Source organism: Capra hircus, chromosome 5 (assembly GCF_001704415.2).
Source record: "Capra hircus breed San Clemente chromosome 5, ASM170441v1, whole genome shotgun sequence".
In the NCBI taxonomy this organism is placed as follows: Eukaryota; Metazoa; Chordata; class Mammalia; order Artiodactyla; family Bovidae; genus Capra; species Capra hircus.
This window is the reverse complement of record NC_030812.1, coordinates 62,923,861-62,951,780: the sequence shown is the minus strand read 5'-3', so window position 1 is coordinate 62,951,780 and position 27,920 is coordinate 62,923,861. Positions and strand designations below refer to the sequence as shown.

The 27,920-nt window shown below is 35.9% G+C and overlaps 1 protein-coding gene across 2 annotated transcripts; it reads right to left on the bottom strand.

Annotated features, from left to right (window-relative positions):
• On the bottom strand, window positions 64-26,045 carry SCYL2 (SCY1 like pseudokinase 2). Of its 2 annotated transcripts, none has more exons than XM_018048150.1 (14): window positions 25,896-26,045; window positions 24,184-24,405; window positions 23,647-23,763; window positions 22,929-23,054; window positions 18,487-18,663; window positions 16,737-16,859; window positions 12,934-13,047; window positions 11,844-11,976; window positions 7,881-7,999; window positions 6,262-6,362; window positions 4,300-4,366; window positions 4,068-4,163; window positions 2,948-3,067; window positions 64-1,702 (listed from the first exon to the last, which is right to left on the bottom strand). In XM_018048150.1, exons 1-14 carry the CDS (start codon window positions 26,004-26,006, stop codon window positions 1,058-1,060), a joined length of 2,271 nt encoding a protein of 756 aa, XP_017903639.1. In that variant the 5' UTR covers window positions 26,007-26,045; the 3' UTR covers window positions 64-1,057. The 2 variants fall into 2 exon arrangements, with proteins under 2 accessions (XP_017903639.1, XP_017903638.1); XM_018048149.1 differs by having other exon boundaries at window positions 4,068-4,160; window positions 25,896-26,042.

Here is a 27,920-nt window from a genome sequence, read left to right as displayed (position 1 = left end):
GATGCAGTAAGTGATGAGGTCAGACTTAACACGCTGAAAATTGCAGCCAGAAGATACAAATGCTCATTTTTAGAGAAGTAAAGTTTATTACATTTGAAACAATACAGCAGAAATCTCAAAAGTTTACTCATTAAATATAGTTTAATTCTTACAAATATCCTTTTGAAAATGCAATTCATATATGCTGCAACCTCTGAAGTTTCAATTCAAAATGAAGCATGAATGCAGCAATCAGGAAAAAGCACAGAGACGGCTTTGTCAAATACCTGTACAAATCAGTACATACCTCTTCTGTCTGTGACACAGGAGGAAAAAAAGTGACTCTAAACATATCCAAGTAAACGGAGAAAAATACATTACTACTTGAGGCAGACCATGCTAAAAAATAATTTACAATGATCAGTTTGCATTTATGACAGTTAATAATGCCTTTAGTTTGAACCAATGAAATTAAGGTTAAATTAAATTTTGTAGTAGTTTCTCAGTCTTTTGTACTAAACATTAGTTCATCTCAGAATAAGATTGGAAAAGCAAATGACCTGATCCTTTTCATTATGCGTATCATTTTCTCAGTTGTGCTAAATGCAAACAAATCAATACAGCATCAGGATTTTTCACATATTTAAAATGAAGACTAATGACTTGTGAAGGCAGACTGTGTACCATGTAGTATTTAACAGATGAAACTTGCAATTACCATCAACTCAACTTTTAAAATAACACCAAGATATACAAGCCAAAATAAACATTTGACTTAAAAATTCTGCTATTCAAGATATTCAGGTGTCTTTTTTTTCTCATTGAGATTGATATGGGTTGGGTCTTTTAAAAACCTGAAGAGGAGTTGGTAAGAGGAAAAAAAATCCTCAATGCTTTAAAAACCTCAACTGTTAGGAGTCCATACAACTACTATGCTGGCATGAAAACAGTTTTTTTTTCCTATCACAGGACCACTCTCCCATAGAAGTACTTCTTCCAAGCCAGCTATATAAAGATGTAAATCAGCTTACCCATGATTAAAACTGAAGTAATCCTTCAAAAATAGGAGCATGACACCTCACCCAAAAAGATCTTTTAAATCATTGCTAGCTGAACTGCTACTGGTCATAGTGGTTGGTGGCTGTGCAAAGTTCTGTGGGTTAAAGAAAGGATTAGCCTGCATTCCAAAGGCAGACTGTCCCATCACGTTCACCTGTGTTCCCATTACTGAACTGCCCATACCTGGAGACCCTTGAGGAGGTACAAACTGATTAAGCCACTGATTTGGTTTCTGTTGCGATAACTGGTTCATGCTAACTTTGGGTTTCTGAGGGCCAAAGAGATTATTAAGAGCAGACATATCTGTGGGTCTTTGCTGAGCCTGCTTTCCGCCTGCAGGAGGAACACTGGCAGCGCTGAAGCTTGGCAAGGCGGAAGGCGTTCCCAGGGCCATCTTGGTCACTCCAGGTGTGCTTGGACTACTGAAGAAGTTCTGGTTTGTATTAACTGGCATGTTGAATCCTGAAGTCTGAAAGCCCATGTTAGCATTTAGGCCATTTGTTAAATTTCTCTTTGTATTGTCAATTGGTGTAGAAAACATCATGCCAAGGCCCGTGGAAGGAACAGAAGTGAACGAATTTGAAGCAGAAATTTTAGGAGTGCTAACAGAAAGATTGGTCAAAGATGACATGTTATCCATCAACGTGTCTGTCAGGTCCTTAGTCTGAAAAATACAAGGAAATTACTTTATTCCAAATTACTTTAAAATTAGTAAAACACTTGATAAATGTTATTATAAAGGACAAGTTAAAATTAAGCTTGTCTACACTGAGACAGCAAACTACACAGTGCATGGGCCAAACCCAGTTTGCCACATATGTAAGGCTCTTTAAAGATGAACATTTGCAACAATTTGATGACAGGGAACAAAACTTTGAACTCCGATTAAATGAAATGTTGTCTCCCCCATTGTGCCTCTACCAAAAAGCAGAATTGCATTTTTCTCATTAGATCTGTACCATAGAAAAAGATGTTCTTGCTGTTTAGTCACTACATTGTGTGCCTCTTTTGTGACCCCACAGCCTGTAGCCTGACAGGCTCTGTGGGATTTCTCAGGCAAAACACTGGAGCGGGTTGCCATTTCCTTCTCCACGGGATCTTCCCAACATAGGGATAGAACCTGGGTCTCCTGCATGGGCAGGCGGATTCTTTAACAGTGAGCAACCAGGGAAGTCCCACAGAAAGGATACTTCATTATTTTGGTATTTTGACTTTCATCACAATTGTGTGGAAATTTATTTTCTAAATTTCTTTATTCTTATATAAGTACATACAAAATACTTTATTTTGCCTCTTGGCCCAGAAAGATTTTTCCCAGAGGAAAAAGTTTAATGATTAGGAGACAACAACAACAAAAAAAATTTAAAGAAAGCTTTTAAGATAAAGTTATTTCTGAAACCAGTAAGAGTATAAAGTTTCTCCAAGCAAAGAACTTAATCACTGTTCTAAAACCAGCACCTAAATCAGTGCCTAGAACACAGAAGGAAATAAATACTGGTCAAGACATATAGGTAAGAATCCCTAAATCAAGTTACAAACATGACTATAACAAAAAAGCCAAAAAATGAAAATTGTTTCTTGCTCAAAAATACATAAATGCATGAACATAATATTCCTGATCAATTCAAAGTGAGCAGAGTTGAATTAGTATCACAGACCTAGTATTTTTAAAGAACCGTCCCATTAATCTAGCTTCTTCTATATTGGTAACAAGTACTATCATAAAACATCATACATTTGGCAGGTTATTGAGGAGATGCTGGAAAATCCTTTATGCCCATACTTCTTAGAAATTATATATTAAAGTATTTTCTGAAATACATTTTCATAAAACACTAGGTAGACTAGGTTCTATACTACCTTACTCCTTAAGAGTAGCGTAATTACACACAAAAAAATGAACTCTGACCTGCTTGACTGGAGCAATAGGTGTGTGAACTTGAGGTTTAAGAGGCTGCTGGCTTTTCAACTTCTGGGCCTGCTCCTGTTCTTTTGCTAATTTTTGTTTTTCTTCAAGTGTAAGTGATGCCTTAAAACAAAACAACAGCAAAAAAAAGTTAACTGACAACTTTCATAATTTCATTTGTAAAGCAGAACATTGCTTTTTTGTCTGTTTGACGATACCATTTGACAATACTTGGCAGCACCAAGTAGTTCACGAACTACTGTATTGGTGACTGCCACAGCAATATAAGTAAAGTCAGTTATACTTTAGTTTTGTGGGTTTTCTATTTGGTTTTTTTCCTTTTTTAATATATACCTTTCATTTATTTTTTTTTAATTGAGGATAATTGCTTTATAATGTTGTACTCATTTCTGCTGTACAACATGAATTAGCTATAATGTTGGGAGATTCTTGTTCAACTGCTTTTTTCTTACTCCAAAAAATATTTTAAGAATTCATCAAAAGCTAAGTAAGAATTAAACAACTTTAAAAAAAATGAATAAACAATATTTTTGAGACTAACGTCTGCATCAAATTCAGCATCTTTTTTCTTAGATTTGCTTTGCCAACCTTTGCGCCCACAGTATGTCCTCGTACAATTTTGTAAACCACAGTGTCTTGGTTCTATACATACAGGTACTCATACATGTTGAATGAATAGAAGAAAACTGCCCTTAGCGAAATTCAAAGTTGATATATTTTTTATATTGGATGCTAACCAATATTTCAGCTGGAAACTACAGTTTTATAGTTTATTATTCAAAATCAGGAGCAGAGAGGAGACACTGTAAAATTTATCAAGGGATGTGACTGGCAAAGTACAACAGAAAGGACAAGAAGTCAGGCAACCTAGAAACATTACCAATGTGGGAGAATGAATAAAAAAGGAAGTTAAAAATATTAAGCATGTTTATTCTCAACATGGTTAGGTCATGACCCACTGGTAACTTTTAAATTTCATAAAGATAACTAAAGAATGTTCCTATTAAGCTAAACAGTATTTCTCAACAACAAAAAAAATCTCTGGTTTATAGAAGTCATATAATATAAATATGAATGTCAAAAGAACAGTAAAGAAACGTACTCTTTTTTGTTTATTCTGTAACCCATCCTCTTTATTTTCTGATTCACCACCAGTCAGAAGGTCTGCTCCAATGTTGTTAAAGACTTTGTCAATCTGCTGAAACAGAAAAAAAATCAACCAGCTGAACAATGTGCAAAACTTTACTACTTAAAGATCAGAAACTTCTGAAATGGAGTGCACTGCCAAGCACTTTTTTCTCCCCAGAATTAGAATGATCTAAATATCTTCTTACCTGAGACCCAACATTTGTAACTTTTGTCTCCTCAGAAGCATTCATTTGATTTCCTATATCCAAAGATCTGTAAGAAAGAGCTGAGTTATGACAAAGCTCTAAAAAGAAATGTTTTTAAAATACTTGTCCTAAAAATAGTTCACCCACATAGAAGTTATTACTACCTAAACAAACTGCAACTTCATTAAGGAGAGTCATAATCTTTTTCATTATTTACTACTATCAGTGTCTGCTTGCCCCTACAAGTAACATTTGTACACAAGTTTTTTTTAAAAAAAAACTAAACATTTGAGATTTACTGGAGAATTTACTCAGGGTGTCATAAAATCATGCAAGGATGGTTCTTACCATACGAGAGTTCAGAGCTCACTGAGAGACAAGATACAATATGGGAACTTAACATGATTAAGTTTAGAATCTATGACTCTAACAATAAATTCTATAATCACTGAATCAAAGATGTGGGCAAGATCTATGCCTTGAAAAATAGGTAACATTTATTTAGATAGGAAGAAAAAAAAGAAGGTTCATTTACACCTCAAGTATAAATACTAGATAGAAAATTTCTCTGTTGTAATTTTTAAAGATTTTCAGGGCTCCTATGCTAACATAGTCAAACCATTAACAGCATACATATATATATATACATATATATACATGTATGTATAGACATATATGCAGAAGGCAGTGGCACCCCACTCTAGAACTCTTGCCTGGAAAATCCCATGGATGGAGGAGCCTGGTAGGCTGCAGTCCATGGGGTCACTAAGAGTCGGACACGACTGAGTGACTTCACTTTCATTTTTCACTTTCATGCATTGGAGAAGGAAATGGCAACCCACTCCAGTGTTCTTGCCTGGAGAATCCCAAGGACAACGGAGCCTGGTGGGCTGCCGTCTATGGGGTCACACAGAGTCGGACACGACTGAAGCGACTTAGCAGCAGCATAGACGTATATATCTCACAGGATATTTAGCATTTACAAATGGCTATTTCACGTCATTCTACACCTTGTGTATTTACTTCCATAAAGCCTTTATCTTACACTGGAAGAAGGCCAAAAAAGCTTCTTTTGGAGGATCTGGCTCGTGACTCGTATCAACTTTACTGATTTTCAGATGTCTTTGGCTCAGGGTTAAACCTTAATGGGCATTCTAAACTCATCTTTTTCTTTGGAGCAAAGAATATAGTGAAGATTTGATCACAAAAACTGGCATTTTCTGTTGAATAATTTTCATCTTTCCCCTCATCCTTTGTATACTAATATTTTGCAGATAATTTAGAAAATTCTCTCTATAAGACACACACAAAAAAGAGGTGGATGCTCTGGTACTACATATGGAATGAATTCTCTGTAAATGTTTCAAAGGTTAGATAAAAGAGAAAAGGAGAAATCAAAACACAAGGATTTCAAAGATTTGAAAAAAAACTTTTAAGTGGTGCTCTTGGTGATCAGCACCCTGATTTTACAATGCTGGTGGCTAATATGATAAGAGATTTTTCTCAGAAACAGAATTTTCTTTATGTAGAGAAAACATTAAGATTATATCATGTTATGCTTTTGTATTTAGAAATAACATCAGATTTTCAACAACATTCTATTTAAACTCAGTTTAACTTAATCTGCTGGAAAATTTTTACATGCTTTCAGTTCAGTTCAGTCGCTCAGTCGTGTCCGACTCTGCGACCCCGTGAACTGCAGCACGCCAGGCCTCCCTGTCCGTCACCATCTCCCGGAGTTCCCCCAAACTCATGTCCATCGAGTTGGTGATGCCATCCAGCCATCTCATCCTCTGTCATCCCCTTCTCCTCCTGCCCCCAATCCCTCCCAGCATCAGGGTCTTTTCCATATAGTCAAATTGAAATCCTTCAAATTTTCTCATCCATATTCTAGGCAATCAACCATGACATAACTTTAATGTCACTCCTGGACCATGTGCAATTCATATTCAACCTACTTACTTCTGCTGTTCTTGCATTATATGAAGTTGCTCCAGTTTAGTCTTATGTTCTGACTCCAATCTATTAAGCATCTCTTTTATGACGGAAATGAAAGAATTGAACTGGTATAATAAGAAATTGATAGGATGTTTCAAGTTAGCAACAAAGTAACAGAATTAAAAAATTCCACAAGTTATTCATAATATTCTCTATTTTTACTAGAATATGACCCATAGGTCTGATGACACAAGAATAGATTACACATATTTTAGCTCAGAATATCATAGCAAGCTTTTATAGTATCTTTGTACAGTGGTGATATTTTAAGTTCCAGAAAACATGTCTCAATAAGTTTTATATTCTGAGCTGTCTAACAGCCATTACTCAGCAGTCTTAAATAAATTCAACTCCATCAGTTATTACACATTGATTTTTTTTAGACTAATCCAAAACTGACCACCTAATATGTGCATATCTGACCACAATCTGTTTGCATGTGTACATGCCTGCTAAGTCACTTCAGTCATGTCTGACTCTTTGCAACCCCACAGACTGCAGCTCATCAGCTCCTCTGTCCATGGAATTCCATAGGCAAAAATACTACAGTGGGTTCCCATGCCCTCCTTCAGGGCACCTTCCCAACCTAGGGATTAAACCCACATCTCTTGTATCTCCTGCTTGGCAAACGGGTTCTTTACCATCAGCACCACCTGGGAAGCCCACAATCTGTTTAATGATGCATAAAAAAATCACTCTTTATTAGATCATTATAAAAATGACTTGTTTGGCTAAAATAAACCTTGTTTTCTAAAAAGCTAGTAGACATATTAAATATACATAATCTAACTTTCAAATAATTAAAATTTATAAGAATATCCAACTCAATCTCAAAACATAGTTTAAGTTTTAGCTAAAATTTAGTTAAATAATTCTTATGGTACTTCAGAAACAATTTATTTCAGTAATACCACATATTACAGGAAGACTCTAGAAACTTTCTTCCCTCTGCAAATCCAGTAGTCATATACAAATGTGAGAGTTGGACAATAAAGAAAGCTGAGAGTCAAAGAATTGATGTTTTTGAACTGTGGTGTTGGAGGAGACTCTTGAGAGTCCCTTGGACTGCAAGGAGATCCAACCAGTCCATCCTAAAGGAAATCGGTCCTGAATATTCATTGGAAGGGCTGATGTTGAAGCTGAAACTCCAATACTTTGGCCACCTGATGGGAAGAACTGACTCACTGGAAAAGACTCTGATGCTGGGAAAGATTGAGGGCAGGAGGAGAAGGGGATGACAGAGGATGAGATGGTTGGATGGCATCACCAACTTGATGGACATGGGTTTGGGTGGACTCTGAAAGTTGGTGATGGACAGGGAGGCCTGGCGTGCTGCAGTTCATGGGGTCGCGAAGAGTTGGACACGACTGAGTGACTTAACTGATTGACTGAACAAGGCTTTCAATAATCCCTCTTTCTAACTCACATATTCCTTACTTTGAATATAAAAAGCACTTTCTTCATATACCTCTTCAACATATTTTTCCTTGTTTTATCAATGTTTATATGTAATATATTTATACATTCAATGCCGAGAAAAGAGTAAGCTGAATAAATTGAATAAAGCACAAAAATATTCCTACCTGATTGAGATTAAGGTTGTTTTCAATACTCAGGGGAATCAGATGAGGCAATACTTTTCCAGCCAGCTGCTCTTTGGTGATTCCCAACTTCTTATGGGTAAATGTACATTTGTAAATACCTGATTTAAAAAAAAGAATAAATGTTATAATTCAATACAAAATTAACAGAAATCAGAAAAACAATGTATCTATATAAAAGCTCTTGATAATCAGTACAGTTACACATTTTTCCTTATAAATGCTTTGAAGAAGAATGTTCTTACATATGTATCAGAATGATTTCAGCTTTACTGTCGGTTTAGATTTAACATACCATGATACACTTATCCCATATTCTTTGGCTTAAAATAGTGTAACTGTAAAAGCCTGTATTTTTTTTGGTAGATATACCCATCTGAATGCAGAATTCCAAAGCATAGCAAGGAGAGATAAGAAAGCCTTCATAAGTGAACAATGCAAAGAAATAGAGGAAAACAATAGAATGGGAAAGACTAGAGATCTCTTCAAGAAAATTAGAGATACCAAGGGAACATTTCAAGCAAAGATTGGCACAATAAAGGACAGAAATGATATGGACCTAACAGAAGCAGAAGATATTAAGAAGAGGTGAAAAGAATACATAGAAGAACTATACAAAAGACCTTAATGACCCAGTAACCACAATGGTGTGATCACTCACCTAGAGCCAGACATCTTAGAGTGCGAAGTCAAGTGGGCCTTTGGAAGCATTACTGCAAACAAAGCTAGTGGAGGTGATGGAATTCCAGCTGAGCTATTTCAGATCCTACAAGACGATGCTGTGAAAGTGCTGCACTCAATATGCCAGCAAATTTGGAAAACTCAGTGGTGGCCACAGGGCTGGAAAAGGTCAGTTTTCATTCCAATCCCAAAGAATGTTCAAACTACCACACCAATGCACTCATTTCACAGGCTAGCAAAGTAACGCTCAAAATTCTCCAAGATAGGCTTCAAAAGTACGTGAACCGAGAATTTCCAGATGTTCAAGCTGGATTTAGAAAAGGGAGAGGAACCAGAGATCAAGTTGCCAACATCCATTGGATCACAGAAAAACCAAGAGAATTCCAGAAAAAACACTTCTGCTTCACTAACTATGCTAAAGCCTTTGATTGTGTGGATCACAATAAACTGTGGAAAATTCTTCAAGAGAATACCAGACCACCTTACCTACCTCCTGAGAAATCTGCATGCAGGTCAAGAAGCAACAGTCAGAACTGGACATGGAACAACAGACCAGTTCAAGATTGGGAAAAGAGTATGTCAAGGCTGTATATTGTTACCCTGCTCATTTAACTTCTATGCAGAGTACAATCATGTGAAATGCCAGGCTGGATGAAGTACAAGCTGGGATCAAGACTGCCGGGAGAAATATCAATAAACTCTGCTAGGCAGATGAGACCACCCTGTGGCAGAAAGTGAAGAAGGTGAAAGAGGAGAGTGAAAAAGCTGGCTTAAAACTCAACATTCAAAAAATGAAGATCACGGCATCTGGTCCCATAATTTCATGGCAAATAGACAGGGAAACAATGGAAACAGTGACAGACTGTATTTTGGGGGGCTTCAAAATCACTGCAGATGGTGACTGCAGCCATGAAATTAAAAGACACTTGCTCCTTGGAAGAAAAGCTGTGACAAACCTACACGGCGTATTAAAAAGCAGAGACATTACTTTGTCAACAAAGGTCCATTTAGTAAGCTATGGTCTTTCCTGTAGTCACGTATGGATGTGAGAGTTGGATATAAAGAAGGCTGAGCACTGAAGAACTGATACTTTTGAACTGTGATGTTGGAAAAGACTCTTGAGAATCTCTTGGAGAGCAAGAAGATCAAACTAGTCAGTCCTAAAGGAAATCAATCCTGAATATTCATTGCAAGGACTGATGCTGAAGCTGAAGCTCCAATACTTTGGCCACCTAACACGAAGAGCTGCCTCATTAGAAAAGACCCTGATGCTGGGAAAGATTGAAGGCAAGAGGAGAAGGGGACGACAGAGGACGAAATGGTTGGCTGTCATCATCAATTCAATGGATATGAGGTTGAGCAAGGCCCCGGAGATGGTGAAGGATAGGAAGCCTGGTGTGCTGCAGTCCATGGGCCGCAAAGAGTCAGACACAACTGAGCGAGACTGAACAACAACAATTTAGTACCAGGAAAAGCCTATTTGAATCAGGTATAGTTCTTAACAGTGTAGCAGTAAGGCTACAGAAATGTCTCTGTATTCTGAACACAACTAAATGTATATTTCATACTACTCACTCAAACTTAAAAGTGTCTAAGCATAGGTCCTATACCTTTATTCACTTCAACCAATCAGACTCAACATTTCTGAACTTTAATAATTTAACTCCACACAATCCTTCCTTGTTGTCTTCATATTTACTCAACTTTCAAGACCCTGCTGTTATACCTATTTCACAAAGCCTTCATTTGGTAAACTGAGCACATTTGCTCCTCAATCTCTGAATGCTTTCATGGCACCAGAGTTTTGTATATAAGCTAAAGCTAGAGAACACACTACCTCCTATTATTCTCCAATGAATGCACACTTCACTTATATATTCAAAGAACTCTGTATGCCCACTAAATACTTGTTTGCAGAGCACTATGCTCATTACTTTCCCTTCAGTTGGTCTCACTGAACTCTCACAAAACTCCTTTAATGATATTATTTTACCCTTATGTGATAGATAAAGAAACTTTTCAAAGTCAATCCAGGAACTGGCACAGCCAGAAGTGGGGTTAGCGCTCTTTTCATTGTGTCAGACTCCTTGTCAAGAAGACTAATTTCCTTGAGCTCAAAAGTTTCATAACATATCACAAAATTTCTATGTCCACAGAGGTCCACAACAGATTACTTACTGACCATTCCTATAAATATTTACTGAGGCTATTCTATAAATCAGGTGCTATAGTAGGTATTTAAGATACATGGCTGAATAACATAGATTTTCTTCAAAATTAACACAGAACTTCAAGTTTAGTAACTTGTTAATGTTTATGTGATTCTACAGCTAATAGAATAGCAGACCCCAGCATTTCCAGATTGGACTTCAACTATTTATAAACAATTTCACAGTTTTTTTAATAGAGTGATTTAGAATTAGCATGCTGATGACTAGAAGGTGCTGTAAGGCTCATAATGCTTTATCAGCACTTAGCATTGAAAAATATATGCTCATATTTTGTTGTTGTTGCTTAGCTGGTAAGTTGTCTCCAACTCTTTTGTGACCCCATGGGCTGTAACCCACCAGATTCCTCTGTCCATGGGATTTCTCAGGCAAGAATACTGGAGTGGGTTGTCATTTCCTTCTCCAGGGAATCTTTTCAACCCAGGGACTGAACCCATGTCTCCTGCACTGATAGGTAGGTTCTTTACTAGTGGGCCACCACGGAAGCCCTGTGTTCATATTTAAACATATCTAAATTAAAAGCCAACTCTACCACTTTTTAGCTGTATAATCTTGAATAACTTACTTCATTTAGCTAAACCTCATGGCCTTATTGTAAAACAGAAATAAAAGTACCAAATCTCATTAGATTTTAGAGAGGACAAAATAAGATAATGCAGAAAAGACTTAGCAGAGTGCCTCTTATAAATCGGTTAACAAATAAACATTAGGTATTACTATTATGATTGGTATCAGCATTTCAAGTAGCTTTGTTTGCCTCTCTTATTTAGTGTCATTTTTTAGAGGGAAAACTACATGCTATTTGTGAAGCTGGGATTCCCAAATGTTTTTATCCCTTTGTAAATGTCAGGTACTACCACTTTTGCTAAAATTAACAAGAGAGATAAGTTACATCATGACATTTACACCATCATTCTTCAGTTACTGAATGCTATATACATGAAAAGAGAGCAAAATGGTTTTACAGACTGAGAAGTTCATGTGCATGATTATAAAACAGTAAAGTAGCATCAAATGACATTAAGTTTTCAGCTACCTAAAATTCCCATGAGGACCGCAGGCTCCTTGGATGGAATTTGTTGTAAGAAGGGTAGAATATCATCAAGTACAAACCATTTATCCAAGTATTCCAAAATCTTTCCTAGGCACACTAATGAATTTACACGTACCTATTAAAAGAGGTAAACTGAATTAGTCATTTCAAGTCTTCACAATCTAGACCAAAGTATTTTAAGCATGAGTCTAATCTTCATATAAGTACACATTAAAATCTCAAAAATGAAAGAAAAGTTAAAAGCTCTCATCCTTTATTAATATAGAAAATTCACATATTTATAAATTCCTCTGATTTGTTTCAGAAAATTGATGATTGCTTTACCAGGATACTAAGTAGCTAAAGGCAAAGAATGATTTTACTTTCATGTTATTTTAAATAAAGTAATTAGGATTTGAAAAGCTTTACTATATATTTGCTTGCTAAGAATATTTTCTTGAGGTCATTTGAACTATAAAAGGACTATATTCTCCCACCAAATAATTAATTTTACTGGGCCTCTAGTATATTTCTCTAATTCATGTTCAAGTCATTCTTAAATATTTTAACAATATGTGAAAATTCTATCTTCCATACTTGAAGTTTTATATTTTTTAATATATTTTTAATATAGTCACTAAAACCCGGTATTTAGGAGCTCTTTTTTCAAAATTTTATCTATAGTCTCTTGACTATTTTGATAAACAATTCACACCCTACTTTCTTTGCTAGAGTTTTTTAAGATAGAATACTTTGAATCAGGATCATAATATTAATAAAATTATTTTTTTAAGTAAACTAAGTAAAGCAGAAAACAATTTAGGTGGTTAAAAAAAATAAATTGTGGCTTAAAGCGAAAGAGGATTGAATTTTCTACTGAAGCACTAGCAGACGGAGTAATGTCAGGGATGGAATACTATAAAATAATATATCCGGGCAAACTACAGCTATTGCTCACTTTCACTGTACTATTTATAGGCTACTTAGAGCCAAGATGAAACATATGAACAAACTATAAAAAGATTACTAAACAATAAGAAAATTACTAAGCCAATGAGAAGTGAGAGACAAATAAAAATATGTAATTACTTACAGCAAGGGAAGATGTTTGCAGACATGCACTCTTAATTCTTGGTATCAGAGCATTTTTCATGGATGGGTAGTCTATAAGATTTGCAAAGGTTGGAATGATGTTTAGACAGAGTTCCTATTAATAAAATAAATTGGATCAATCTCAGAGAAACATATTAAAAAGCATTTTGTATTTGCATGGTTAATATTGTCACATAGTTTGAAATAAACTCTTATCTATCATTTGATCCTTTCAAAAGCTATTTGAAAGAAAAATACTTATTATCGATTTTCTATTTTACAGCCTGAGAAAACAGGCTCAGAAGACCTCACTCAAATTCATGCTAGGTCACACAACTAGCACATATACCAAAATTTCCTGATAATATTCCTAATTTTTCTCTGAAAACACAATTCTTCATTCAATTTTAAAAACAGGAACATCTTTAAAAAAGAAAGTAACATCTAAATTTTGCTCTCTCTCATGAGAGAAAAATCAAATATTATACCAATTCATGGAGAACTATTCCTCCTAAATAATAAATTTCTTAGCTGTTACAATATCCATATCATAGAATATAATACATTTTAAAATATATGTTCAAAGGTTGTTTAATAATATTGAGGATAAATGTAATAAGACACTATTATATCATTCCAATTTTTAAAACATGTATCTGTCTACAGACTTAGGAAAAAGAGCTGGAAGGATATATCTGGAAATGTTAACTGAACTGTGGGAACCTCTGAGAGAGGATTTAAATTTTCTTTATATTGATATTTTCAAGTATTTCTAAAATCTGAAACTAAAGCAAATATAATGGATAGAAACAGGAAAAGTCGTTTAAAACATTCTTGCTAACTAATGCTATGCCACAGTGTAAATGACTGGAACTGGGAACAGAGAGTATAACAGAGGAAAGGAAGGATGATGGAGGATTGTATGAGATAAGAAAAAGAACAGGAAATGGCTTGAGAAAAAACTGGCTGAAGAACCCACATCTCAGATACCTTATAAGGCAGAATGATTCTTATAGAAAAGCACAAAAGAAATTACTGAAGAAAATGGAGGTATAAATGTGTATCAGAGAAGGAGTTATTGATGATATCTGGCAAACAAAGATACACTTATTTGTAGTTAGACAGAAATGAATTAATCACTAAGAATCTGATATCAGAATTTTAGCAAATATTTTATCTACTTAAACTTATTCCTAGATTTCCAAAAGGCAGACAGAAAGAAGAGAGTTAATATTAATATCCATTCAGAAGTATAATAATTAAGCAGGTGACATAATTTGAAGAAATACAAGCTACATTTAAGGGACTATTTTTCCACAGTTGGTAGAGGAGAAAGAGCAAGGCTGAGCAGTCAGTGAGACCCTGTGCTCCTGTTACCAGAGGGGAACAGTAAATCAGTCTTGAATTCATCTGAGACAGACTGGACTGAACACGCCATATATGCACTATGCCACATGATCTAGGAGCAGGTTATAAAGAGGCAAAGTCTAAATCACTTAGCTAAAGGAGGGCAGAGCTCTCTCTATACAAGGAGACCTAAGAACAGGAGACTGAAAAAATAAAACAAAAGCAAGTCCAATTAGCATGTTCGCAGCAACTTCTGCCTTTTACATTCTATTTTCTCTACAATCAGTGGTGGGGAGAGGAGAATGAACACAAGCTCTCCATGTAATTTTAAAGGTAAATAATTTTTAAAACTGGTTCTCATTTATCAATGCCTCTAATGATCCTAACTTTTCTAAACCATCTTTTAATTTTCCAAATGTTTTTCTAAACTCTCTCTAGCCTCTTAAATGTTCATAGTCCCAATCAAACTTCACTTTAAAAATACCACTCCAAAAATGATATTCACGAGTTACTTCCTAGCCTTCTTACTTGCATGAGGCGTGAGGAAAAAAGATTTTCGTTTCATGCTCTTGCTCTCTCTCCCAAAGCTTAGACAGGTTTTAACTTTTATCAGATTCTTACCAAGCAATGCTGATACTAGTTAATTGGACTGGTACCTAAACACTTCTAGTGAAATGACATCAGAAATGCTGGTTTCTAAAACTTGGCAAAGTTGCATAAGTCCATTTAAATTATATATTAATTATTTTAGTAAAATACTGGATGATAACTTATTTGCTGAAGTAACCCCCTTATGAAGAAAAGACTTCCCTGGTCGCTCAGACAGTAAAGCGTCTGCCTACAATGTGGGAAAGCCAGGTTCGATCCCTGGTTGGGGAAGATCCTCTGGAGAAGGAAATGGCAACCCATGCCAGTATTCTTGCCTAGAAAATCCTATGGACGGAGGAGCCTGGTAGGCTACAGTCCATAAGGTCGCAAAGAGTCGGACACAACTGAGCAACTTCACTTCACTTTATTTTATGAAGAAAAATGACTTACACATCACTTTACCCTCCCTTTTCTCCCTAATCTCGCTGAATATATAATCAGGTTGGCTACACAGGGCCTGTGGGAATGTTTCAAGCTGTAATTCACAATTCCTTTGGGACGTGCCAAAAAGTAACAGTAAGTATACCTTTCCCCATCATTCCATGTCATTTGGACAAAGGAAGTAAGAAATGATGTTATAAGGAAAAATTTTAAATTCAACTTCACAATTTTGAATAATATAAAAGACCTCAGATAAAGACTGAAGTGAATCAAAAAAGTGACCATATATATATGGTATTAGGTTCACATTTGAAAAAAAAAAAAGCTTGGTCATCAACTTATAAAAACTAAACTTCTATGCTTTTCTTTACTAGAATCTCTACACTGGCAAAGAGAGTATAAACTTTTAAATATGAAACCTTTGTGGAATCAGATGTTCTTTCCACAGTAGGGGGGAAAAAGCTCAAACTAAATTATACTTTTAATAGCAATCCAAACTTTTTTTCCAGATATTCCATAGAACCAAAATTTTAGTAGCAAAGAACTAAAAGTTTGGCAAAGTATGTGAAGAACCAGAAGTTTGGCAAAGTATGCAATGTTTTAAAGCACTCTGTGACATGAATGCCCTGACTTTTCATGCATTAGGGATGCTCACACTAAATTATTATCTGCTTTTCTACCTACCTGCTATACAAATTAACTTCAATTCAAAAGCAACAACATTTCTGAATAGAAGACTGAGTTACCAAGCATGAAAAAAACAAGAGTATGGGGAGTACCTGCTTAATGCTTTCTTAAAAAAAAGGCACATGCATGTTTGTCATTTTCATTCACACGTTAATTACTCATTTAGGAAGAAGGTATATAGCAATCCAAACTAGAGTAAATCAAACCTTCCAGAATAGTACATTTCTGATAAGTAAAAAGAACAATAATCATTTTACTTTATTAATACCAGTATTCATCAACTGATTCTTCAAATTAGTTAGGAGTGGATATAGGCAATGGCACCCCACTCCAGTACTCTTGCCTGGAAAATCCCATGGACAGAGGAGCCTAGTAGGCTGTAGTCCATGGAATCGCGAAGAGTCGGACACGACTGAGTGACTTCACTTTCATTTTTCACTTTCATGCATTGGAGAAGGAAATGGCAACCCACTCCAGTATTCTTGCCTGGAGAATCCCAGGGACAGGGGAGTCTGGTGGGCTGCCGTCTATGGGGTCGCACATATTTGGACACAACTGAAGTGACTTAGCAGCAGCAGCAGTAGCATAATTTAAAAGTACATAATGAAATTCACTAACTCATTAATATGTATTATTGAGCTTTATATAAAAATTTTATGACAAACTTAAAATGTACTTTACTTCTTTCTTTTGCTTTACTAATCAAAATCATCATTAAAAGAAAAAAACTGAATATTATACCTGGATCTGAATGGAGGGAGCCTCTAGGGCTCTGTAAACCATTGGCAGGACACTGTTCTTTATCTCGTCAGGAGGAGTTTTGGTTAGTAGCAGATCCATTTTTTGGAGGAAGATTAATAAAATCTGTGTATACAAGGGGAACAATGTATCAAAGTCTAGACTTTTTATGCCACTTTACGTATGCCAAAATTTAAAGTTGCTTCAAAAGAATAACTTATGTGTTTTGACACTTACCATGTTGCTAGCCTGAAGGCATGGAAGACAAAAACATATAAATCAAGTCTCTTATGTTTCTAGAAGCACAATATTTAACATCTGTTCTTGGTTTAAATATTTAAATAAAAGCTAATTTCCTAACTTTCACATATCTTCAGTAATACATCACTCACCCACAAGTACCAACTATCTAGAAAGCTACTGGGTAAAAAATAAAAGTCTGGGGGCAGCAAAGTCAGACGTCGCAAAGAAGTAAATTACATCACTTGGCTTCTATGAAGCTCAAAACAAGCAAAGGTACAGAAATGAAAAGGACTGTCAGGAAAAATTCTAGACAGAAACATTTTCAGTTGTCCCTGATCATTTGTCTGCCACCACATAGCTAAGTGATAGGAACAAACCATCCCTTCTATTTATGCAGACTAGTTTTGTCAAGGCTCAGTTAAAATTTTTCAGAAGGGATTTTTAGCTAGACTAGTAAGAGGGAAAAAATGCAAAGAATGAAGGCAAATAAGTGCTCAGATGGTAGATTCCTTAGGCTCCTATATGATGCACAGCTTGGTGGACATGTGACTCCACTGCTTTTCTTCTGGACACCTTGACCGTGTTTGGAGAACTCTGCTTCAAACCCTATAGTTCCCTCACCTCCCCCTTTCTTAGGCAGAGGAACTCTTGCCTTACTACCACAGACTTCCTTTAGTTTCCCTCCCTTCAAGGGAAGGACCACAAACAGCCTGTCATTAAACTGTTAAATTAGGTAATCGACAGTTTACCAATAAGCTACTGCCATGTAGTATCAGAAACTTGGTAATATTTCCCATGTGCAAGAAAATTTCAATTAATTTCAACAACTCTTTTCACTTCAGAAATGATGAAAATAGAAGCTGTAAGAGAGTAATGACTTGTCCAAGGAGATGAAGGTGGCCAGATTCTAACTGAAGTATGGGACCCTACTGCTCCCTTAAATCCAAGCCCACCTTGAATCGGAGGGATAAACATTTTAATAGAGTCCATATCAGATTCTAATTAAATTTCCTCTTAACAATACACATATTACTTTCACGGTGCTGGAAGCATTTTCCCTCTTCTAGTGAAACTATTTACTAGCAATAAAATAATGGGAACAACTGGCAAAAACCATCTACAAATTAAAGATTCAATAACAAAGCAGAAACACAGAAATATTTAAAAGTGCAGGAGAAAAATAAATATTTATTTTACTAAACCTGCAACACTCAGTAAGGTCAATGGGAACAATATAACACATGTAAAACCTCACTACAATTTCTTTTTTGAGACAGTAACTTGTTGAGAGCTATAGACATTTACTTGCAAAGTTCAACTTTAACTTTAGGAATGGTTTACTTCAAGCATATGAAAAATAGCTTCTGACTAATGGAAAAGCAAGTCTCTCACATTTACCTCAATTTTTAAAAAGCCAGATATCCATTACTTTTGTTTTCAGTGATAGTTATCATTGATTAAGACCACTGAATAACCACAGATAAACAGGAAAAAATATCTACATACATACCTGGATTGGCTCCTGCTGTTTAAAGACAGGCCCAAGTTCAGGTAGAATTAACTTAACATATTCTTCTTTGGTACATTCTTCAGCAATGAGTAGTACATTGGGCAAAACAAAAGGTACCATGTCAGGGTTTACAAATTCTGAAGTCAAACAAGGCAAAATTCTCTGCACAATCACACGCTGAAAAGCAAAAATGTTTCCTTAAAATTAATCTTTATGTCAGGTTTTTAGTATTAACATTGAAGTTAAGCGTCTAACACCTCCAATCCTTTTGGGTAAAGTGACTACATAATTGATAGTTGAAACTGGCACCCTTTTGAGAATAAAATATTACTATTGCTAATTATGCCAGGACAAAAGACATTACCTGGGAACATTACAGAGAAAGGGGGAAATATGGTCACTCTTTAGGAAAACTTTCCTAATTAGTCTTCATTAATATAGTTCTCCTAATTTCTTCATTACTTATGATTCATATCCCATATTGTAAATTATCATTAATGCCATCTACATTTACTAAAAGGGCCTTGAAAACAAGGACAATATTTTGTTTCCCATTTAGTCTCCAGGGCGTCTAGGTAAAGGGCTAGACAAACAGTATATAACCAATGACTATCTGATAGATTAAACAATGGAATTATTTTTACAAAGGAATTAGCTAGTTTTCCAGACAGTGGCTTTTTTGGCATTCATTAATATGTTTAGACTACGTTATCCTCACAATTTACTAAGCCAGGAAGGGAGAGTAGAACTGGAGAGACTAGTATCATACCGAAGTAACCCCTTAACTGCTAGTGAGACAGTGATTTCCACAACAGTTTACAACTTCTCTTCTGATGTTTAATGTCCAAGTGCTGACAGAATGTGGTCCACTAGAGAAGAGAATGGCAAACCACTTCAGTATTCTTGCCTTGAGAACCCCATGAATAGTATGAAAAGGCAAAATGATAGGACACTGAAAGATGAACTCCCCAGGTCAGTAGGTGCCCAACATGCTACTGGAGGTCAGTGGAGAAATAACTCCAGAAAGTATGAAGGGATGGAGCCAAAGCAAAAACAATACCCAGCTGTGGATGGGACTGGTCATGGAAGCAAGGTCTGATGCTGTAAAAAGCAATACTGCACTGGAACCTGGACTGTCAGGTCCATGAATCAAGGCAAATTGGAAGTGGTCAAACAGGAGATGGCAAGAGTGAATGTCGACATTCTAGGAATCAGCGATCTAAGATGGACTGGAATGGGTGAATTTAACTCAGATGACCATTATATCTACTACTGAGGGCAGAAATCTCTTAGAAGAAATGGAGTAGCCATCATAGTCAACAAAACAATCCAAAATGCAGTACTTGGATGCAGTCTCAAAATTGACAGAATGAACTCTGTTCGTTTCCAAGGCAAACAATTCAATATCATGGTAATCCAAGTCTATGCCCCAAACAGTTACACTGAAGAAGCTGAAGTTGGACGGGTCTATGAAGACCTACAAGACCTTTTAGAACTAACACCCAAAAAAGATGTCCTTTTCATTACAGGGGACTGGAATGCAAAAGTAGGAAGTCAAGAAATACCTGGAGTAACAAGCAAATTTGGCCTTGGAATACAAAATGAAGCAGGGCAATGACTAATAGAGTTTTGCCAAGAAAATGCACTGGTCATAGCAAACACCCTTTTCCAACAACACAAGAGAAGACTCTACACATGGACATCACCAGATGGTCAATACTGAAATCAGATTGATTATATTCTTTGTAGCCAAAGATGGAGAAGCTCTATACGGTCAGCAAAAACAAGACCAGGAGCTGACTGTGGCTCAGATCATGAACTCCTTATTGCCAAATTCAGACTTAAATTGACGAAAGTGGGGAAAACCACTAGACCATTCAGGCATGACCTAAATCAAATCCCTTACAATTATACAGTGGAAGTGAGAAATAGATTTAAGGGATTAGATCTGATAGACAGAGTGCCTGATGAACTATGGACGGAGGTTTGTGACACTGTACAGGAGACAGGGATCAAGACTATCCCCAAGAAAAAGAAATGCAAAAATGCAAAATGGCTGTCTGAGGAGGCCTTACAAATAGTTGTGAAAAAAAGAGAAGCCAAAAGCAAAGGAGGAAAGAAAAGATATACCCATTTGAATGTAGAGTTCCAAAGAACAGCAAGGAGAGATAAGAAAGCCTTCCTCAGCGACCAATGCAAAGAAATAGAGGAAAACAATAGAACAGGAAAGACTAGTAAGAAAATTAGAGTTACCAAGGGAACATTTCATGCAAAGATGGGCACAATAAAGGACAGAAATGGAATGGACCTAACAGAAGAAGATATTAAAAAGAGGTGGCAAGAATACACAGAAGAACTATACAAAAAAGATCTTCACGACCCAGATACTCACGATGGTGTGATCCTAGAGCCATACATCCTGGAATGTGAAGCCAAGTGGGCCTTAGAAAGCATCACTACGAACAAAGCTAGTGGAGGTGATGGAATTCCAGTGGAGCTATTTCAAATCCTGAAAGATGATGCTGTGAAAGTGCTGCACTCAATATGCCAACAAATTTGGAAACCTCAGCAGGTGCCATGGGACTAGAAAAGGTCAGTGTTCATTCCAATCCCAAAGAAAGGCAATGCCAAAGAATGCTCAAACTACCACACAATTGCACTCATCTCACATGCTAGTAAAGTAATGCTCAAAATTCTCCAAGCCTGGCTTCAGCAATATGTGAACCGTGAACTTCCAGATGTTCATGCTGGTTTCAGAAAAGGCAGAGGAACCAGAGATCATATTGCCAACATTTACTGGATCATCAAAAGAGCAAGAGAGTTCCAGACAAACATCTATTTCTGCTTTATTGACTAAGCCAAAGCCTTTGATTGTGTGGATCACAGTAAACTGTGGAAAATTCTGAAAGAGATGGGAATACCAGACCACCTAACCTGCCTCTTGAGAAACTTGTATGCAGGTCAGGAGGCAACAGTTAGAACTGGACATGGAACAACAGACTGGTTCCAAATAGGAAAAGGAGTACGTCAAGGCTGTATATTGTCACCCTGCTTATTTAACTTCTATGCACAGTACATCATGAGAAGCACTGGGCTGAATGAAGCATAAGCTGGAATCCAGATTGCTGGGAGAAATATCAATAACCTCAGATATGCAGATGACACCACCCTTATGGCAACAAGTAAAGAAGAACTAAAGATCCTCTTGATGAAGGTGTAAGAGGCTTAAAGCTCAACATTCAGAAAACGAAGATCATGGCATCTGGTCCCATCATTTCATGCCAAATAGATGGGGAAACAGTGGAAACAGTGGCTGACTTTATTTTGGGGGGCTCCAAAATCACTCTAGATGGTGCTTGCAGCCATGAAATTAAAAGATGCTTACTCCTTGAAAGGAAAGTTATGACCAATCTAGACAGCATATTAAAAAGCAGAGACATTACTTTATCAACAAAGGTCTGTCTAGTTAAGGCTGGTTTTTCCAGGGGTCATGTATGGATGTGAGAATTGGACTATAGAGAAAGCTGAGCTCAGAAGAATTGATGCTTTTGAACTGTGGTGTTGGAGGAGACTCTTGAGAGTCCCTTGGACTGCAAGGAGATCCAACCAGTCCATCCTAAAGGAAATCAGTCCTGAATATTCATTGGAAGGGCTGATGTTGAAGCTGAAACTCGAATATTTTGGCTATCTGATGTGAAGAGCTGACTCATTTGAAAAGACGTTGATGTTGGGAAAGACTGAAGGCAGGAGGAGAAGAGGATGACAGAGGATGAGATGGTTAGATGGCATCATCAACTCAAAGAACATGAGTTTGGGTAGACACCGGGAGTTGGTGATGGACAGGAAGGCCTGGCGTGCTGCGGTTCATGGAGTCGCAAAGAGTCGGACACGACTGAGCGACTCAACTGAATTGAACCCTTCTAATTGTTTTATCCTATTTAATTATTTTTCCACCATGTAAAAAAGATCCACTAAACTTTTATGACTTCAGTCGATAGCCTTTTAGACATTTATGTACCCTTTGCAAAAGTTACGTTTTGGGGAAAGCGTTATTATAGTGAAGTCAAAGTAAATTTTAAATGCTAAACTCCTGACTACAATAACAAACTGATCAACAACAAACCTTAGGCTTCCCTGGTGGCCCCAGTGGAAAAGAACCCACCTACCAAGGTAGGAGATATGAGCTTGATCCCTGATGCAGAAAGATCCCACCTGCCACAGAGCAACTAAGGCCGTGCACCACATCTACTGAGCCTGTGCTCTGCAACAAGAGAAGCCACCGGAACGGGAAACCTGCGCATCACAACTAGAGAGCAGCCTCTGCTTGCTACAACTAGAGGAAAGCCCATGTAGCAACCAAGACCTAGCACAGCCAAAATACATACATATAACTCCTCTCTACAAACAAGTGGAAGACCATTTGTTTAAAAAAAACAACAAACCTTAGGCAGTTTTGGCAGAACCTTTGGCAGTCCTTTGAAAAACTGTGATTTCTGAAGGTTATCTCTTTGGAATAAGGTATCAAAATATTGCAGTGTTACTGCACCGACATCATCAAAGAAGGGAATCTAAAAACAGAAAAGTAAAATTATTTTGATAAATATTGAAATACTTCTCATATGTGAAATTGACACAGTATGGTGAAAAAAAATACTCAGAAACATTTAGCAAAATGCTTAAGACAACTTAATAAAATTCTAATTGTAAAAATCAGAATAAGAAACAATAAATTATTTCTCTTTTTGAAGTCAATTTTTCAGAATCAGAATCTGTGAACTGACTACACAATAACATTTACTTTACATAACTAGTAAAATAGTAAAAGATTAACTAAAATATCTTGAGGCCATAAACAGTACCATTTATTAAAACCCATGCTTATATGAGTGAATTAAGAGGGTTATGAACTCTTAGCATGTCTAGAACTTCTGCATGCCCAGTTATAACTATTATGTCTCTTTATTTGAAATCTTAACTTTATATCAGAGCACTTATATCATAAATTGTTTAATTCCTTAAGATTAAAGGACACTGAATATTTAATACACTCATGAATACAGATGTTATCTGGGGACTATATATTAAATCTTCAGGAGCATTTAATCAACTTTAACTCATTTTTTGTCCCTCCATCTAAGGCAGGAATTAATACATACTCACCTTTGTCATTTGATCTGCATCTGGTCTTACAGTTGGAGTTACATTTAATAGTAGTTTCACATGTTCACGGACTTCCTCAGGTATATTTGTAAGTGAACTAGATGCTAAACGACTCAACTGTTCAAAAGTAATAATGCTAAATATGAATATAAAATATTCAAAAGATATACATTTATATTGTGAACAGTCCATTTAAATCTTTTTGAAATTTACTAACTGTATTTTTAGATTGAACAAACTGCTGTTGCAAGATAACTAAAATATGTCTTTTAATACCTGAAATTGTCTCCATTCCTAAAGCAAAATGCCCATTATTTTAGGCCATATTTCAATTTTCACTCTAGTAAATAAATGCCATGATTAAAGTTGTAGTAACAAATATTAATCCTAAGAATTACTTTTGTTAAGTTGACTTTATGGAAACAAAATATGAGACACTCCTCCCAGTTTAGAGAATTTTCTGAACATATTTTAGAAAAAAATACTAAGAAACACTTAATATATTTTTAACGCAAGCAAATATTTAAAGGCAAATACCTGATCCAATTGTCTGCTGAAACTCTTGTAAATATCTTGCTTGTTAACTTCAAATACAGGTTTCCCTTTATTAAATACAGCATACATGACAGTTCCTAAAGAGTACATATCACTGGCTGTTTCACAGGTCACAGAAAGTATATATTCAGGAGCCAAATATTCAGGATTTGGAAGACATAATGATGGCAAATTTGGGTCCCATTCTTTACATGGAAACTTAGGCTATAAAAGGACAGAAAAATGATCACGTGGATTAAATATGTCAAATTAAAGCAAACCACTGTCAAGTACTAACAATTGAGTTTTAAATTCATACTCAGTCATGCAAGTAAAAATGTCACCAAGACTTTCAATTCTAAATTTCCCCAAATCCCAAAACTACAACATGCATGAAACAAGCTAAGAGACAGAATAAGAACTCATATCTTTGAGATTATTGGCACTCTCTTCCAGAAAACAAATTATCAGTATACTATATGATGCATTTTGAATGTGGAAAGGTATGGCCTATGTTTTCTGATACAGGCTTCAAACTTACGAGGTCAAGTAGATTAGGGTTGTTTGAAACCTTGTTCTTTCACTAATGAGCTATGTGATTTAATTAATAGGTTCAAAAGGCTGTTGTAAAATTAAACAAATGTATGGAAAACAGGCCCAGCACAATGCCTGATCCATAGTACATCTCAACCAATACTAATTCTTTCTGCTTCCCCTAAAAATGTTTACTTATATTACGAATGTATCTTAGGTCAAATCATGGTTTCTTTACCAACTACACAGTAAAAATTTGAAATATTGCAGTGTTTTCCTAAGTATAAATAGGTAGGTTTCATAATCACTAAGTAACAGGGGCTTTTTAGCCAGAAAAACTGGGTTCAAATCTTAGCTCTACAGCTTACCACCTGCCTAAACTTAAAGCAGGTTAGTTCATTCTATGAGTCCAACTTGGTCATCTGTATTATTCCTATACCTCACTGAGTTGTTGCAAGGATAATAAGTAAATACACAGGTAGTGTTTAGAAAGAGCTTCAATAAACATTAGCCATGACTGTCACTGCTATTGTTGCTATCATGCTCCCTAAACAAGATTCTGTGGTTCAGTAAGTTGGGGAAACACTGCTAAATTCAGTTTGTTCCTGTACCTGACATTCTGAGGGGGAAAAAACCTACCTAACCCAAAAGTGCTTTAGCACTTTCTTCTCAAGTAACATTACCATGGAATTAGTGTACTGAATATTTGTAGGTACAATGAACATTAGAAATTTTCTATAAAGCTATTAATTTAAACATACCATTGTACCACAAAGCCTATTTATACACATTTATCAGACTTCCCAGGTGACGCCAGTGGTAAAGAATCTGCCTGCCAATGTAGGAGACACAAGAGACTCAGGTTAGACCCTTGGGTAGGGAAGATCTCCTGGAGGAGGAAATAGCAACCCACTCCAGTATTCCTTTCTGAAAAATCCCATGGATGGAGGAGCCTGGCATACTGTAGTCCATGGGGTCACAAAGAGTTAGACACAACTAGGCAACTATGTGCAGGCTTCTCTGTCCTCTACTATCTATCTACTCTCAAACTCACGTCCACTGAGTTGGTGATGCCATCCAATCATCTCATCATCAGACATATAAATTCTCTAATCTATTTCAGATGCAATTTAAAAATTTCCAGAGCTTTAAAAAAATTAGAAGAATAAAACCTTTATTACCTCTTGTTCAGAAGGATTGGTTGATGATACACAAAAATCAAAGCCCATTATTTTCCAGGCTCCACTTTTATTCAAAATTATATTTTCAGGTGTAATATTTCCATGAACCATTTTCACACTGCTGTGCAAAAATGACAAACCTTCAGAAACCTGTAAATGGGAATAAAAGATATTTTTACATTCAAGTACATTAATAAATGTCTCATAATAATCAAATTTGCTGCTTCTCCAATAAAAATTTTTACATATCAGGTTATTAAATTTCATAAATGCAAAAGTGTACAGAAAGCTGCCAGAGCATTCTAAGCATTAGTAAGAAAAACTCCCCAAACAGAGGGCAACTACTTATTTAAGTTCCTTTCTACATACACAAAAGCAAAAGAAAAGACTTTGTGTCCCAAATTTATTCAGTTCCTGAGCTTGAAAAGTGAGAGAATCTGGTTTCTGAGTTAACAGACAGTAAATATCAAGAAATACCTTTGTAAATTTGATTCTAATTCTTAATATTTTTTATACTTACACTCCACATTGCAATTAAGTTTTTCTTAGTATTGTGTTCAGTTTTCAAACTGATGTTCACTCATTCTTACTTTGAATTAATATTTGATAATTTTATATTGTGCCTGAGATCACCATGGTATTTGTTAACAAAAAGTGAAGACTGGATTTGAAAGGACCAACCATACCAAGGTTTGGAAAGGTGAAGAAATATGTAACTTTTATACTGCAATGGGAATGCAAAATGGTATTACCATTTCTAAAACAGTCTTTCATTTTCTTAGAAGATGAACTATATACATACTGTTTGATTTAGTCACCCCACTCCCTGGTAATTAACCAAGAGAAGTGAAATTAAATGTCCATCAAGAACACGTACATGAATATTCATAGCAGCTTTATTCACAATTGCCCAAAACTGTAAACAACCCAAATGACCGTCAATGAGTGAATGGACAAGCAAACTATGGTATAGCCATTCTATGGACTACTACTCAGCAATAAAAAGAAGTACTAATATGCACAACTATATGAATGAATATCAAAATAATTTGATTGACTGAAAGAAGCCCAGCCAAAAACACAGTACATATTGTATGATTTCATTTAGAAAATTCTAGAAAATATAAACATTCATAGTGACAGAAAGCAGGTCAGTGGTTTTCTGGGATGAGAGACAGAGGTAGCAAGGAGCAAGAGGTAAGGATTACAACAGGTATGAGGACACTCTGGAGGGTCATGGATACGTACATTATTTTGACTGCAGTGATGGTTCTACCTAGGAACTTAATAACTGTGTATTTTTAAATATGTGATGTTTACTGTATGCTAATTAATTATACCTTAATAAAGCTGTTAAAAATAAAGAACAAAATTATCTCTGTCCTCCAAAACAAAGAATCTACTGTATAAATTTACTCTATAAAGCTGAAGATATTTTGGTAAGTAGGGGAAGGAAATCAGCAAAAGTGGAATGGACTTATGAGATGCATTCTGACGGTTTAAAACTCAAAAAAAATAAAAAAGGAACCACACACCCACCAGTCAACAAGTGCTCTTCTCCAAAGGTTACTAATGTTATGTTTCATACATTAAAAATACAATTTAAGCCTAACAATTAACTGTAGAGAAATTCTAGAACATAGAAATGATTTTTAAATTACTAAAAAGATGCAAAGGTTTACATAAAGCAGTTTATATGGCTAAATTTGAAATGGCTATAAAAATACTTTTGAAGGAAAATATTCCATCCACACAAAGAATAAAAATACATACCCAAACCTAGACAGCATATGAAAAAGCAGAGACATCACTATGTCAACAAAGCTCCATATAGTCAAAATTATGGCAGTAGTCGTTTGTGGATGTGAGAGGTGGACCATAAAGAAGGCTGAGCACTAAAAAATTGATGCTTTCCAACTGTGGTGCTGGAGAAGACTCTTAAGAGCCCCTTGGACTGCAAGGAGATCAAACAAGCCAATCCTAAAGGAGATCAACCCTCAATATTCATTGAAAGGACTGAAGCTA